A 15382-nucleotide genomic window follows, 5' to 3' on the forward strand; every position below is an offset into this window, starting at 1 on the left:
AGCTCACAAGTTCATATACTTTGCTCATTTTCCTGAACAACACTATAAATTATTGATTCGATCCGATGGAGCACCCGACCCAGCTCACCCATTTCACTAAGATCGCATCAGTATCTATGGAATTAACACCTCCCGGCCCCGCCCCACCAAAGATTCTTAAACAATCGCCCGGGATAAAAAGGTCATTTCACTGCGAGGCTAGGTTTTTCGGAGGATTAATCAATTCAGTGGAGGAGCGGTTTGCTTGTTCAGCTGCACTGCACCGATTGCCAAGGTACTCGAAACCCTAATCTATAGTCTGATTATCTTCCTTGAGATTCGCTAATCTGGAACTGTTTATTCGTTCGATTCTTCCGTTTCTGCTTCGCCTCGTGGGATTTCGAGGTTCAAATCGTGTTGTCATTAGTATTTTAGCCGTCGGTTGTTCTAGATCACCACTTTTGTTTTTCGATTTAGAGTAATTGTCCCTTGTTCGTTTTTTTTGGGTACTGATTTGGTTGTATGGAGTGATAGCCTGAGCTTTGGGTTTTCTTTTCAGTGATATATTTTAGTTGTGTTGTAATTGGCTCTTGGAGCTATTAATCGTTACTGCGATTGGGGTTTTCAGTGTCAATTTCTGGTAAGGAAGCGGGCTTGTTTTTTAATTTCAGTGTCCCTGTTGTTTCTTTGTATGATATTTTGATACGCCGGGCATATTTTTCTGTGTGGAAGTTTCGAGGAATATTGTGGTGGTTTGGTGTTAGATACGACATGAAGAATGTATTCTACAACATGGGCTCGTAAGATCTGATAATCTTGAATAGGGGGGACGCATCTGTGCCTTAAATCTAATGGTATTTTCATAGATCTGCTAACTTTTGTTCTATCTGTTCAACACCTGTAGACATTGTTGATTTAGCTAAGTTTGCGAAGTTGGAGCATGGAGAAAACGAATAAGAAAAGACCTCTTGTGTTTTTAGATGTCTCAATTGATGGAGACGTTTTCGAGAGGATGGTGTTCGAGGTATTGTTGGTTTTTTTTAACTCAATATCAATCACCCCATGCATTTTCAATTCAAGTTTAACTCCATCCTTATCTTTCAATTATTCTCTCACAAGAAAGTATATTTTTAACCTCTGCCATTGTCTTCTGCGGGAATGCAGCTTTTCACTGATGTTGCTCCGAAGACAGCTGAAAACTTTCGTGCTCTTTGTACTGGTAAGCTTTCCATTCCGTTTTTGATTTAACCTATTACACCGGTGATCATAGTTGCTCTTAAATTCTATGCGCTCTATATTTTTTTTCCTTCTCAATCTCTAGATATATTTTTCCCACTATTTATGTGCTTGTTAACTTTTCTCTTTAGATGTCGAAAATCCAAGTCTAGTTTGGTGGTTCTTTCTTCGGTTTTAGAAGGATGATATCATCTCCTCGAATGTCCAAATCTAATAGTATGAAGTAGTTTGAACATAAGAACTTTGGTCTGTTCATGGATATAAATCCTATTATAACACGATCTGTTGATCTTTTGATCTCACATGTTTCAAATTATCGTTTGTTTCAGGAGAAAAAGGTGTCAGCCCTAAAACTGGGAAGCCTCTCCATTACAAGGGAACCTTTTTCCATCGTATCGTCAAAGGATATGCAGCTCAGGTATGCTTACTTTTTTACTTGTCCTTTTAGTCTTCTGAATAACGAGCTTAATCCGATAATTCTGTGGTTGTGTAGTTTTGCCAAGTATAAGTTAGAAGTAGCCTTTATCTTTTAGCCAAATATGTCTGTTTATCGTGTGACAGGGCTGAAGGTCATGACTGCCTTTCTTGTGATATTGTTTGAGGTTGTATTTTATGGGTTGTCCATTTTTAGAATACACTCTCTCCTAGCTTAAATAGCTTGGATTTGTCTAATTGTTTGTGTTTACTGAAAATTGATTGACATTCTATAAATGTTTTGCAGGGTGGGGACTTTCTTCGTCAAGATGGTATGTTGTGCCAGTGAATGTTTCAATATCCCAGTTTCTCTTTTGGATGGTTAAAGTTGAATCTTGTATCACTTTGCAGGCAATTTTGGAGAAAGTATATACGATGGAAGATTTCCAGGTGAAAAACTATTCTTTTCTCATCATCTAATTTATTACGTTGTTTATCTTTTGGCTTAGATTGAATGACCTTCTGCAAAATACACACATATCTGTCATTCTTGAATCCAATTTGTGATTCATTCAATTATATTAAGTAAAAAAGACAAAAGCAGGCCCATTCATATATTTCTTTATTTTCATATTCTTTTTATCTTGAGAGCAAGTGGGTTTCCTTTTGTATTGCCTATGAAGGTTGGGGCTGACTTTGATCTTATTCTCGCTGCATTGGAGCTTCAATTCAAATGATATTGACGAATGGTAGGGAATCTAAATGTTTTGCCTGCCTTATATGTCCTCTATATTTGTTTCGAATTGTGGTAAATTCACTTTTGTTTGGCTTTCATTTCATTTGTTTTTAACAACAAACCATTAACCATGGTTAATTTCAGTAATCATGGGCCCCTTTTTACTCGTGTCCTACTTTTTTATTTGATTTTTTGCATTTTTTATGATAAATAGTTTTCGGTGTGATGAGCAACGTTGAGTGTATGAATTTGAAGTAATGTCTCTCTTTCTGATCGCAATCAATGGGATTTTGGATTAGTAAATTTTAATGTGTTTCTTTGCATTTTTTTTATGTTCATTGCTGGTGAACTTGTTCAGCACTTCCTTACCTATATGTTGAAGAATGATACATATTTTTTTCATTGTTGAGTCTGGCTTGAGGTGCTGAGGCTTAACAAGCTTAGATGTTGGCCATATTCATTTTATGGTGAAGCAATTCTTTTTGAATTATTCGGTAATATATGTGAATTTTCTACTTGATTGAACTGGGTTTCGTTCTTATTTGTTAGCTTCTTGGAAGCCTGTGTTTATATGACGACAGGGAAGCTTATTCACAAATGATGAATATGCTGTTTGTGGAGTTTGGTTGTTGTAATGTTTAAGTTAGTTCGCCCTGACATCTCTTTCAAGGCTCAAAGCTGTATCACTACTTTTTGCTGTACTTCTGACAATTGTGTTAGAATAATATGAGCACAATTTTCTCGAAACCTTGGATATGTTGTTGCTCTTGATATGCAATTGAGGTTGATAAATATCGTCCTTTATAATAGTGATAGCTAGTTTATTTGTTGGAAGGTGGGGCTGCAAAATTGATCGAATGGTGCAGCATTTAACATTTCATCATTTATTTGTAATTCTAATGGAACATTTAGTAGATTTAAAAATAGGAGCCACTGTGTATGTTATTGTTGCTCTGTTCTGTTGTTGGTTTGACTGGAGAGTTAACGATGCACTGCTATCTGGTTTTGTTTTCGTGCATGCATTCAAGAAACTTGGAATTTGATTGCAGCTTAGGATTTGAGAAGCACGTGTGATTAGCATGTGAATTATTCTGACAGAGTAACTATTCTTGATCTAGTATTAATGAAGTTGGAACTTTTTATGTTTCCAGATGAATTTCCGAAGCTGAAACATGATGGACCGGGTTTATTATCTATGGCAATTGCTGATCGTGATGAACGTGGCTCATTGTTCAGTATCACCTTAAAAGCTGATCATCATCTTGACAGGTTTGATTTTTCTAAGTCTGTTAGCTCTTCAATTATTTATTATTATTTCCTTCTATAGAAATTTGCCCAATCACAGCAATTATGCCTGTCATTCTTGTGTCATTGTTAAAAAATCTTTCTTATTTTGAGATGTCTATTTTATTTTTATGCCCGCTCTTACGATGTGTCATTCAGAAATATCCTTTTACCTGTTGCCTCTCCAGCAAAAGTGAGTCTTGATTATTTTCGCGCGTCTTATCCTTTTTCGCTGTTGATTCTCCGGAGAAGATCTGAGGTGAAAAATGAGTTGTCAACTTCCTTTGTAGTCATAGTTATAAAAGACGAACTAGACTCTCCCAGGTGCAGCCAGGCACGACCCTGCACCTGGTGGCACCCTAAGGCCCGGAAGGCCGGTTCAGTTAGACTTGCACAGTTGCACTTTACATGTGCTTTGGGATACGGCTCACACCTTACATGCGCTATGAGAAAAACTCAAGGTGTCTATGGGATCCTGTTTGACGGAGAAAATGCTTCACTTTTTTGTCAAAATGAACAAATAAGTAAATAAAACATGGTTTTGAAGTGCTAAAAAATGAATAAAATAAAACCATATATCTCTCCAACCCTAGTCATCAGTGCAACATTTCTTTTTGCTGAATCCACGTCGAAACCAATTACGAAATGTCTATCTAATCCTCTCCCATGTCTAAAATTGCAATCACGCTCCTCTGTTGAATTTATATCTGAACCTGAAATTGAACAAGTTTTTGAGGTCTTATTTTACGAGATTGGAACTCGAAACTTCATTAGAAGACCAAAGGTAACAATAGTTAAGTGACACGACAAAGCAGAGGTTGGTACTAATTTATTTTGATGTGCTACTAGACTTATAAATATAAAAATTATTTAAGTGTTGAAATTTGAAATAAACACTGTGAACTTTTTTTCTAACCTACCACCACCTTATTTTATTTTTCTACTTTTTTTGTCTGTAATTGACATTTTATCCTGTTTGATATTTAGATGATTGAACTGCTGTACCTTGTTTAATTATAATTCCACTAGATAATTAATTTGATGTAAAATGCCAGACAACAATTCATACATGCTTATTATTTTGGTAGTAAGCTATTAAATATTTAATTTTTTTATGTTTAATATTTTACATGTAAACATAAGATACTATACAACATAATTTTCTTTGTAATCTGAAAATTTAGGTATTTTATCTTTGCGAGCTTTAGTTTAATAAAACAGGTGCATTACCTTGCTCCTTTTTCCTAGGCCGCCCTCAGGCCTTTAAATATTACTTTTAGTACATGTACTGTAATCTATAGAATTCTAAGAGTTAGGTAGATTAATTACTTTGTCACTTGGATGTTTTAAATATAAAATTATTTTTTCCAATTCTGTTTGATCTGCTTAGCTTTTCGTTCCACTCCGAGCATAGTTCATACATGGGCGTCCCTAGATACTGCGCAGCCAGGCACTGCCCATGCGCGCACCTGCGCCTCCGCGGGTTGTCCATGCGCCTGGGTTGCAGGTGCAGTTAAGACTTTGACACTGTGTGCTTGAAGAAAACTCGGTCCGATTGTTTCAATAAATGAAAAGAAAACATAAGCCCATCCCAAACAAATTGAAGCCCATTAACCAAAAGGCACACAATTGTTGACTGAAATTCTTGGTTGCTTTTTGAACATGGCCGTGTCTCCATTTTATTTATTTTCCCATAACTACTCTCTTTTATTACAACAAACTAAGTACTGCCCCAGAAAATTACAGCGGCCATATTCTATTCTCAATTTTTTCTTCTGCAATATAATTCCAACAACTTATTTAATTTCTACAATTCCATTCTCTCTTTTAACTTCTGCAATTTACTTCCTACAGCATACTTAATTTCTAAATAACTTCAAATCCTTCGTGGCACTTTTGATAATGCTATGCATTTACTAATGAACATTTTACATTATTATTTAGTATTTTCTGAAATTTATTTGTTGCAATGTTATATTTTCGTAATATTAACTTTACATATGTATATAAAAAAACCATGTTTGATGCGCCTTACTTTGATAAGGCTCGCACCTTGCCTTGTGTGCCTCAGGCTCTACGACACCATGCGCCTTAAATTACTATGACTCATAGATTTGCCTCATCAATACTTTTTACGAACCAGTTCTTTCAGATTTATGTGCCCCTATAGCATGAAATAGGTGAACGCCCTTGGTTGCGCATCGATGAATGCTGATATGCAAATTTTTTCCAGGGTCCTCAACATGTTTATGATCTTTATCCACAGGAAATGTATTGTCTTTGGTGAGCTTGTGGATGGGAATGATGTGTTGAAGAAGATTGAGAATGCTGGGGATGAAGATGGGAGACCTGCCGTTACTGTGAAAATTATTAATTCTGGAGAAATAAATGATGGTTTGTATCTAAAAACTTTTAATGAGTAATCTTTTTGCCCGGGTAAAAATGTTCTGGTACATATTTATAATAGTGTCGCCGTGTTATGTTGTATATGTTAGTTTTCTTTTTCCCTTTTGTTTTTTCCTCTTTCTTAGAACTATTGAGTTTGTAGTTGCCTTCATAAGCCTCTCTCACTCTCCCCCACCTCCCCCCCACCCCCCGCCTTCCTTTTTTTCCCTTTGAATTGGTTCTTAATGCTTTCGTATGATTTTTACATGTATCACATGCCTACAGATAAAAGAAATGGGAATAAATTGAAAATAGTGGACACCATGGAGGCAAACAATCACGAAGTAAAGCGCAAGGGGAAACACAAAAAATCTTCAAAAAGGAGGAAAAGGAGAAGACGTCATTATTCGTCCGAATCAGATAGTTCAACAGATACTGACTTGGAGTCTTCAGAATCTGATAGTGATTCTGACTCAGATGCATCCTCTTTAAGTGACACTAGCTCTTCTAGTGATGAAAAACGTAAGAAAAGGAAGAGATCTAAGAGGGATAGACATAAACGTGGAAAGGGGAAGGATAGGCGACGTGAAAAACGACGCAAAAGACGAGATAAAAAGTCCAAACGTAGAGCTAAAAGGTAGCAACTATATAAACATGTCATATTTTAGTTGTCCTCTGATATTTCATAGATACTTATAAATAATTCCCAGTTGTTTGAATTCATATTTTAGTTGTCCTCTGATATTTCATAGATGCTTAATCAAATCCTCCCAGCTATTCAAATTCAATGTGGCAAAAAAATATATAATTTTTCTATTTGAGTTGCATTAGCAATGCAATTTGACTGCAAGTGACAATTTCAGATTGCTGGTCACCATATTTTGCGAAGCCAAGAAACTATATAATGTTGCTTCATGAGTGCAGATAATATCTGTGAATCTTGGCCTCACATCCCTATAATTTGAAACTCAAAATTTGTGGAAATACTGTAGGGATGATGTCTCAGATAGTGAAAGCAACAGTAGAAGTGGAAGTAGCTCTGAAGAAAATAATGATGATTCGGTTGGAGCCTTTGATAAAAAGCAGAAAAGTGCTGGTACGATAGTCATTACTAATTATTTGATCTTTTCATTTCTTTCCTTGTCATTTTTATTAGTTATGTTCTGCAATCTTCCTTGTTGCATTCCACAAAAGGAAGTCAATCTTATCTTGTTGAGAATTGGGAAACCACAACTGTAGATCATAGGAAGGGGAATGCAGCTGACATATTCGATGCGGAGGAGGGTGAATTCCCCGAGGAGAATGGAGAACATCAAAACAATGGTGTTGGAATCGAAATGGGACCAGACAGAATGGCTGACAGACACCCTGATGTAGTAGCCGATGTTCCTGGCAAATCTAGGTGCATAATCCCTTTCTATGGTGTTACCTCTTTATTATTCTTTGTCCTCCAAGTCCCCGAGGTTTATTGTTTGTTGATGCACAGGAGCCGAAGCTTAAGTCCTAGAAGAGCCTTGAGTAAGAGTATGAGCTTAAGTCCTCAGAGAACTGCTGGAAGAAGTCCTAGTGTTGTTGCAAAGCATAACAGGAACAGGAGCCCATGTGTTAGTCGAAGTCCCCAGGTGCAGCAGATCTCTGATAAGGGCAGAAGTATGAGTCCAGTTAGAAGTGGAAGCAGAAGTATGAGTCCAGTTAGAAGTCCCACAAGAAGGCAGGACAGAAATGTAAGTGTGAGCCCTCCAGCTAGGTCTCGTTCACCAAATAGCCGTAGTAGAAGTGCCACAGTTTCTCCTCCCAGAATAAGAGTTACGCGGAGCCCGCTCAGAACTTCATCCAGGAGGTCATCATTGAGGTCGGCGAGTCGCAGTCCTGTGAGACCTTCTCGAAGGAGCTTAAGCAAAAGTCCAGTTAGATTATCCCAGAGAAGTGTTAGCAGAAGCTCAGGTAGGGCACCCTCCAGAAGAAGCCCTAGTCGTAGTCCAGTAAGGGCACCTATCAGGACTAGGCGCCGAAGCTACTCAAGGAGTCCTGTAATATCAGGCCGGAGAGCAAGATCACCTGTTTCTAATCGTGGTGGGAGTTCTTCAAGAAGCCCTTCTGCTGATGGATCACCTAAACGGATCAGAAGAGGTAGGGGTTTTAGTGATCGATATGCTTACGTACGGCGTTACAGGAGTCGCTCCCGCTCTCCTGATCGTTCTCCCATAAGGTCATATCGATATGATGGTAGAAGTGAGCGTGATCGGTAAGAAACAATCAGATCTCTCGTCCCCCATTGACTTGAGCCCAGAATTTCTTGATATTGTGTTTAGTAACTTAATGCCTCTGTTTTTGTTGTTAGATATCCAAATTTTAGAAGATCCCCAAGGCGTTATAGGAGCCCACCTCGTGGAAGAACTCCTTTGAGGTACATGATAGTTGTCTCCGACTATTATTTTGGTTTCAAGAATAATCTTGTTTTGAAATAGTCATAAAGCTTATTTAAGGATAAGTCGCAGCTTATGAAATTATTTGAACATTTCATTGAGACTTCTGAACTTGAAACTGCCTCAAAATTATGTTGGCTGTTTCTTTCTTGCATTTCGCGCGTTATTCATTGAAGCTCATTCTTACATGGCATCTTACAGATATAGGGGCAGAAGAAGCAGGTCTCGTAGCCCCAGCGTGTCTCGCAGTCCAATACGCTACCGCAACCGACGTTACAGCCGAAGCCCCATTCGAAGCCGCTCTCCGGTGGAGAGGTATCGTGGGTCCCCACGTGGTGAGAAGCGACGATCACCTTCACGTAGCCGAAGCCCATCTGCATCACAATCCCCTCATGAATCACAATCTCCCAGGCGTGCTACAAAAGGGAACTCAAGATCGTCATCTGGTAGCCCTCCTAGGAAGACAGGTTTGGTTTCTTATGGAGACGTGTCACCCAATTCTAGTCATGAATAACCAACCACATATCCACAATGATTGTTATGGTATCGTAAATCTGCCGAAAGCTGGGTAAATCTTTTGTGACATTTTCCTTCTCCGTGGATGTTCGCCCATGCTGGAACATTGGCATGAAATTCTATGGACAATATCAGCTTGTGGTAACCGACAATTGATCTTGACCAATGTAAAACCTAATGTTTGGATCTTGTTTGGGAGTGTTTTTAGTTCGGAAGTTAGACCTCTATGCCCTTGTTTGGAACTCTCGATTGTTGTTTTTGGACAACGGTTCTTTTCCGATTTTATTAGTTACTAATATGATAAAGATGTTTCCAAAGTATATTATGGGCTTCAACATATTTAATGAATCAAGATTAAATATTTCGAATCAAATTTAAATATTATCGATTGATCTGAGAATGGCAGAAACAAAAAATTCAAACTGTTATCAATCGATAAGAGTTTTTGGCGATACGAGTACAGAATTCTCCCTAAGAAACTTGGTGAATCCTGCTGCGCCTTTTCTGCCTCTTCTAAGGATTGGGGTGGGGGGGGGGGGGGGGTGGGGTGGGGTATTGGTTTGAGGTGGGTAATATCCAACTCCTCCAACTCGATTTCAGATCTATACATACCTAGGCACATTAACAACATGGCTACCCGATATAAGATCTGGTGTGTATTTGGCCAATGTACTGGTATTGATGGTTTCAAGTACGTTAAATGTATGGTAGGTGAAATGCAGAAAAGCCATTAGGCCCGAGAAGTCGAACTTTGCCAAGTTAGTCGAAACCCATTCGGTTTGCTTGCCTAGAAGCTCCATACAAATTTAACTCTAGTCGATGAATCATGTTGACATCACTCAGGATCGTTCAGATAATTTATCTACGGCTCCTATCTACTGTATGATTAGCTGTCCAAGTACATCAAAGTTGGTGGGAAGTAAATTGATGGAAGCACGCGGGACCCAACCCCAAGATGCCTCATTGTGATTTTAGGGTCAAAAGCTTTGCTCCTTGGGCATACCATGCCTCCATTTATGCTCATTTAGCTAAGAACGATCAATTCCTAACTTCGAATATAGCATATGAGCATCGTGAAAATCTACTTTACATATATACTTTGCCAATCACAATACCAAAATTCGAGATAAAAAAAGCTTTTCGAATAAATAATTTGTTCGATTAAAAATTGACTCGTCGAACATCAACAATAACTTTTTATGTGACATCCATACACCTTGTTCAGAACTTCACAACTATTTCCCCTGCATCATGAACTGAAATCATGTGGTACGATCCGAACCGATTGATGTCGAAACTGGAAAGTCTGTGTTAGTACTTCAAATTTTGATTCTAACTCAAACGTTTTTTTTAATGAGTCCGTGATTCTGGCGTAATATTAGGTTTGAGGTTTGGCAAAGGTCAGACAATTTCAAAAGTAATCCGAGTTTCGGCTCTTAATTAAGCCAAAGGTCATAATGTGGTGGGACTCTCGTAAGCGAACTTTACTACATTCGAGCTCTTTTTTTTAAATATATTAATGGAGACAAAACACGATAATTTGATTATAATTTTAGTTTTTCAAAATAATTTATATTGTTTAACGACCATGAATAGCAAGCGGGTTCGGAATATCAGATGTTAAAAAGATGGTTTGCTCGTGTTCGAAAGTACACAAGGCCTCCCAATGCAGCTCGAGTGTGGAAACTGGAAAGAGTAAAGCAAAAAACTAAAAGAAAAATTTATATAACATTTTAATATGTCATTCAAAATGAAATGATTACTTTTGATTCTTTGAAGCGGTAAAAATCCATAAAATATGAACACGACGAATGGTAAAAGAACAAAATTGTAGTGAATTGTAGATTTACATAGACAGACCAGTATAAAGGTAGGGGGAGAAAAAGCCTACACCCTTTTTGGTTGTGTTCAATCTAGAACCTCATCAGGTCCAGGTTGGTAAAGAAAAGCTTAAACCCCACTTGTCATCTTTCACACCTGTAAATTTATGTCCTTTTTCAATTTAAAAAACAGATCTTTATGCTATATATCTGCAATTTTCATGCTACACATGTGTTCTGGTGTTTCATTAAACAACAGTTTGTGCTTGTAAAGTTTTTGATTCTTTAGAACCTTGTCCACTGGAAAGTGGGAAACATCTCTTCTTACTTGGTGTGAAAGTGTGAATGTACACTGGTTGTATGCATTTCTTTTTCTTTTTGTTAAAAGGGTTTGTTTTCTTGTTATATTCTTGGTTGAATGGTGGCAAGTTCTAATCTTTCCCACTGTGACCCCTGGTATTGATTCTTGAATGTGCATTGCATAACCAATAAGTATTCTGTGGCTGGCTCAGGCGTCATTTATTGAATTTTCATGTTTCTTTATGTGGTCAGGAAGATCACAACTTTTTATTAATGTTTTTAGCCGTTTTCTTGCTTCTTTGGCCCATGTTTGTGTTTCATTCTCATGGGTTATTATCTCCTTTTGATTTTTATATCGTTCACGGCGGATGCTAAAACTAGCCTGTTCATATTTTATTTTGTATTCCATTTTCACCGTTTGAATTGAGCAAAAATAAATCTGTTTTTTTTCTAAAATTTCTCATTCATTGCAGGAGCTGTTTTTAACAACTTATACTTTAATTCTCGGACATTCACATTTGAAAAAGAAGAAATATGAGCTTCAAAGGCTCTGCTGGGGGTCTGTTAGTCTCTCATTTCCTTTGTTTAAATATCATACGAGATGTAAATATGTTAGTCTTTTGTTATTTAAACGAATATGGGTACAAAGTTTTAAATTTTGTTTCTTAAATGTTTTAGGTAGCCAAACATCTAGAATGGCGTATGAATTTGGAAGGACTCATGTGGTCAGGCCAAAAGGACAACATCAAGCTACAATAGTTTGGCTACATGGCCTTGGTGATAAAGGCTCGAGGTATGAAATCTGTTTAGCTGTCAACAAGAAAACATTTTTACATTATTTCGGTTCCATCGACTCTGTATATAGTTGAAATAAGCGATAAGCAAATTCATTTTAATCAGAAGAAAGTTCATTGTCACAAATACTTGCAATTTACGAGCGCGAAGTCATTGAATGTGTGCTCAACTACTATTTCTTGGACATGACTATGGCAAGAATACATATTTCAACTTTACCAGATACCTTATATACATTGACTAACATCAATCTGGCATGTGAAGTGTAGGTGAAAGAATGCCAATTTTTTGTCTTGTGTTCTAGTATATTCTCATTAGGACAAATGGTATTGGATGCTTCAAAATGATGCCTTCTACTTGTCCTTTATTGCATTCTTAATATAATCGATTGGATTTTAGCATGGTTTCAAATGCATGAAGTAATTTGGAAGATCTAGAGCTGGGACCACTTCCCCGATAGTGACGCCTTAAGAATAATAATATGTAGTTGCTTTATCGTTTTCAATGGCATCTTCTTGCAAATGGGGTCCCAAATCTATATAGACAACTGAATCTTGTTTTAATTATGTTTAGTCATGTGAGCTTAACAAGAAACCTGTTACAACTTTTCGGTTTGATTAAAAAGGTTATCATATGATGCCAAATTGCTATATTTTACCAAGTTATGTTCATTCCGGTTATCTTTCTGCAGCTGGTCACAGCTTCTGGAAAGTCTTCCCCTTCCAAATGTGAGGACTAATATGGATTTTCACTCACTTGGTAGCTCTGTGAAACCGCTTCGTCTAACTTGCATATGGTTAATAAATTCATGATCTTGTTTTATAACCAACTCCATGCAGATAAAGTGGATATGTCCGACCGCGCCTACGCGTCCAGTGTCTCTATTTGGGGGATTTCCTAGCACTGCTTGTAAGATATTTACATGCATAACTCACAATTTTATCTTTATAAACTCTAATATTGGTACTGTGCTTCAAGTTCTAATAGTGCCAGAGAACGAACTTGTCTTTTCCAGGGTTTGATGCACAAGATATCTCGGATGATGTCCTTGATGATATACCAGGATTGGACGCATCAGCAGCACATGTTGCGAATCTCTTGTTGACCGAGCCTGCTGATAGTAAGTTTGTGGTTTAATGCATTTTATTCACGCTCAAAAACAGCACAAGATTTTGTAGTTTCGTCTAATGGTCGAAAGTGAAAGAAGAAAAATGTAATTCCTGTGTTAAAATTATGTCTTTTGCTGTTTTCTTTATGGTTTTTTAAATTAGAGTGTGCTCGCCAAGGCCAAAGCTTCGATTTTAGTTTTTATTTTGCCTTTCTGTTATATAATTCACAGGTCAAGAAATCTTAAGTTTTTGTCCTAATGTATATCGTTTCTTGATATATCTCCTCTTGATAATTTTCTGTAGTCAAGATAGGTGTTGGAGGCTTTAGCATGGGTGCTGCAATTGCACTTTACTCAGCCACATGCCACGTTTTTCGGCAATACGGAAACAGGCACCCATACTTGATTAACCTGAGCTCGATTGTCTGTCTCAGTGGCTGGCTTCCATGTTCAAGGTAGGAAATATATCCCTTATGCTCCCAATTCATTTACACTGCAAAAGAATGTCTTTCTTTCGTTGCTGCTGCACTTAGCAACTTACTGCTCTCCAGGACACTGAGGAACTTGATGGAAACATCGAATGAAACTATTAGGCGTGCGGCATCACTGCCCATTTTGCTTTGTCACGGCACTGGTACATACATCTTTATGTGCTCCTACAATCGTAGATGCTGCTTTCATCTGACTTCTAGTCTAACATAGATCAACAACGCAACGTGGTTCAGCGGAAAACAAGATTCGTATTGAATTCTCATGTTAAAATTCATCTGTTTAACGTATAACAGCTATTCTGTTTCTTGGTTATTTTTGTCTTTCAGGGGACGATGTTGTGGCTTATAAACACGGAGAAAAATCAGCTTGTACCTTAAATTCAGCTGGATTTCAAAATCTTACGTTTAAAACATACGAGGGGTAACCATATAATCGGAAACTTTGCCGACAGCTCATTCCATGATGCAAATACTTCGGTTTTTATTTATTTTTGTTTTCTTGTTCCTCATATCAACTCAGGCTTGGGCATTACACAATTCCTGAAGAGATGGATGAAGTTTGTCGCTGGTTAACCGCAACATTGGGGCTTCAAGGGTCGTAGTTTCGAGATTTGGGGAAGCAACTTTGGGTATACATGGGAAGAAATAAGGTTGAAATATAATGAGGATAAGAAGCAGGAATTTTAGCAGAGATTGGATGAGCATAAGGCATACAAATAACATAGTACGAGGCTACATTATAATATCTTTTTGCTGTTTGTTTGGAATAAACAGTGTATTTTTATTGGTGAGGGCCAGTAGATTTTTAAAGATTAAGGTCGTGAGACTCGGTTATTCTTACAAAAATACACGACGTCCTTTTAAATATCGATCAAACTCGAATGCAAGAAGGTTATTTCAAATATTTGGTACTACTACATCGATCTTCTACTATATTGTCTCCCAGAACTTAAAAACTTTAAAAGGCAGCTAAAAACTATCATTCTTGAAAACGTTTGGAAAAAGTTGGATTCTTCGGACCATTGGCTTGTTATTATCGTCAGCGTATAGTGTGAAATATGAGCTTTTCAGACCTGTTGCAACAGATCATGCGAGCTCAAGATTGCTGCCAATAATCAATGAACACTTTTTATAGACTAAACAAGATTATATGTTTCTATTTTGAGCTCGAGTGTCAAGATATACATTGAAATCGTGTTGCTCATTTGTTGCCACCTCGATCTTGAGGATCTTTCATCTGCTGAACCGGGGATGCGAAAACTGATTTAGTACGCCTACTGGTGAGTTTGAACCAAATTTTTGAACTAGGTCATGAGTAGGAGACACTCGTTTCTTGTTTTGGGAGCTTGCTTTAACGTTATTGAGAGGTATGGGAGGGTACTCAAGTGTCTCTGGCTGGTTATCTTTCAAGATGTTATGTAACTCGCACTCCTAGGCAACCACTTGATGAAGTTCAGTCCCTCTAAAATCAGGCACAGAGGAGATTCGCGAACCATGCCAAGTTGGAGAACTATCACAAGAATAATGACTACTTCCAGAGGGAAATAGAAGTGCTGAGCTATTTGTCCATCCGATGTGCCTCATAGAAGAGTAGATTACACCGACAATCTCCTCCCAACAATTGTATCAACTTGCCCCATCATAATTAAACACACGACCTTCTAATAAAGTTAATGGGACAGACATCACAAACCTGATAACAATCACAGTACTTTTTGAGACACGTCGACTTCTTGCAATTGCATCCTGTTATGTGCTTTGCACTTTGCAGAAGATGGTGAGAAACGGGTTCCATCTTCCTGAATATATCTTAATCATTCAATCAGTATATCACAAATATGCAGCATGATTATAAACTGCAGATGGCTCAATGCTAGCTATGCTGGACCACT

The 15382-nt window shown here is 37.6% G+C and overlaps 2 protein-coding genes across 7 annotated transcripts; both read left to right on the plus strand.

Moving 5' to 3' along the window:
• The first annotated feature begins 119 nt into the window (after nt 1–119).
• Nucleotides 120–9296, plus strand: LOC140813355 (uncharacterized). Of its 5 annotated transcripts, none has more exons than XM_073171867.1 (14): nt 120–274; nt 884–1003; nt 1144–1198; nt 1545–1633; nt 1937–1961; nt 2041–2079; nt 3517–3634; nt 5916–6043; nt 6320–6671; nt 7027–7130; nt 7229–7436; nt 7521–8279; nt 8376–8441; nt 8662–9296. In XM_073171867.1, exons 2-14 carry the CDS (start codon nt 920–922, stop codon nt 8972–8974), a joined length of 2340 nt encoding a protein of 779 aa, XP_073027968.1. In that variant the 5' UTR covers nt 120–274; nt 884–919; the 3' UTR covers nt 8975–9296. The 5 variants fall into 5 exon arrangements, with proteins under 5 accessions (XP_073027968.1, XP_073027967.1, XP_073027969.1 ...); XM_073171866.1 differs by having other exon boundaries at nt 197–384; XM_073171868.1 differs by having other exon boundaries at nt 199–384; nt 7274–7436.
• Nucleotides 9297–10699: 1403 nt separating this feature from the next.
• LOC140813262 (uncharacterized) lies at nt 10700–14410 on the plus strand. Of its 2 annotated transcripts, none has more exons than XM_073171757.1 (10): nt 10700–10910; nt 11570–11655; nt 11775–11889; nt 12583–12619; nt 12731–12800; nt 12907–13011; nt 13304–13454; nt 13551–13633; nt 13818–13911; nt 14011–14408. In XM_073171757.1, the coding sequence occupies exons 2-10, from the start codon at nt 11631–11633 to the stop codon at nt 14090–14092; spliced, it is 762 nt and encodes a 253-aa protein (XP_073027858.1). In that variant the 5' UTR covers nt 10700–10910; nt 11570–11630; the 3' UTR covers nt 14093–14408. The 2 variants fall into 2 exon arrangements, with proteins under 2 accessions (XP_073027858.1, XP_073027860.1); XM_073171759.1 differs by lacking the exon at nt 10700–10910 and adding an exon at nt 11131–11252 and having other exon boundaries at nt 11570–11659; nt 14011–14410.
• Nucleotides 14411–15382: the final 972 nt, after the last annotated feature.

Source organism: Primulina eburnea, chromosome 14, assembly GCF_022965805.1.
Source record: "Primulina eburnea isolate SZY01 chromosome 14, ASM2296580v1, whole genome shotgun sequence".
Classification (NCBI taxonomy): Eukaryota; Viridiplantae; Streptophyta; class Magnoliopsida; order Lamiales; family Gesneriaceae; genus Primulina; species Primulina eburnea.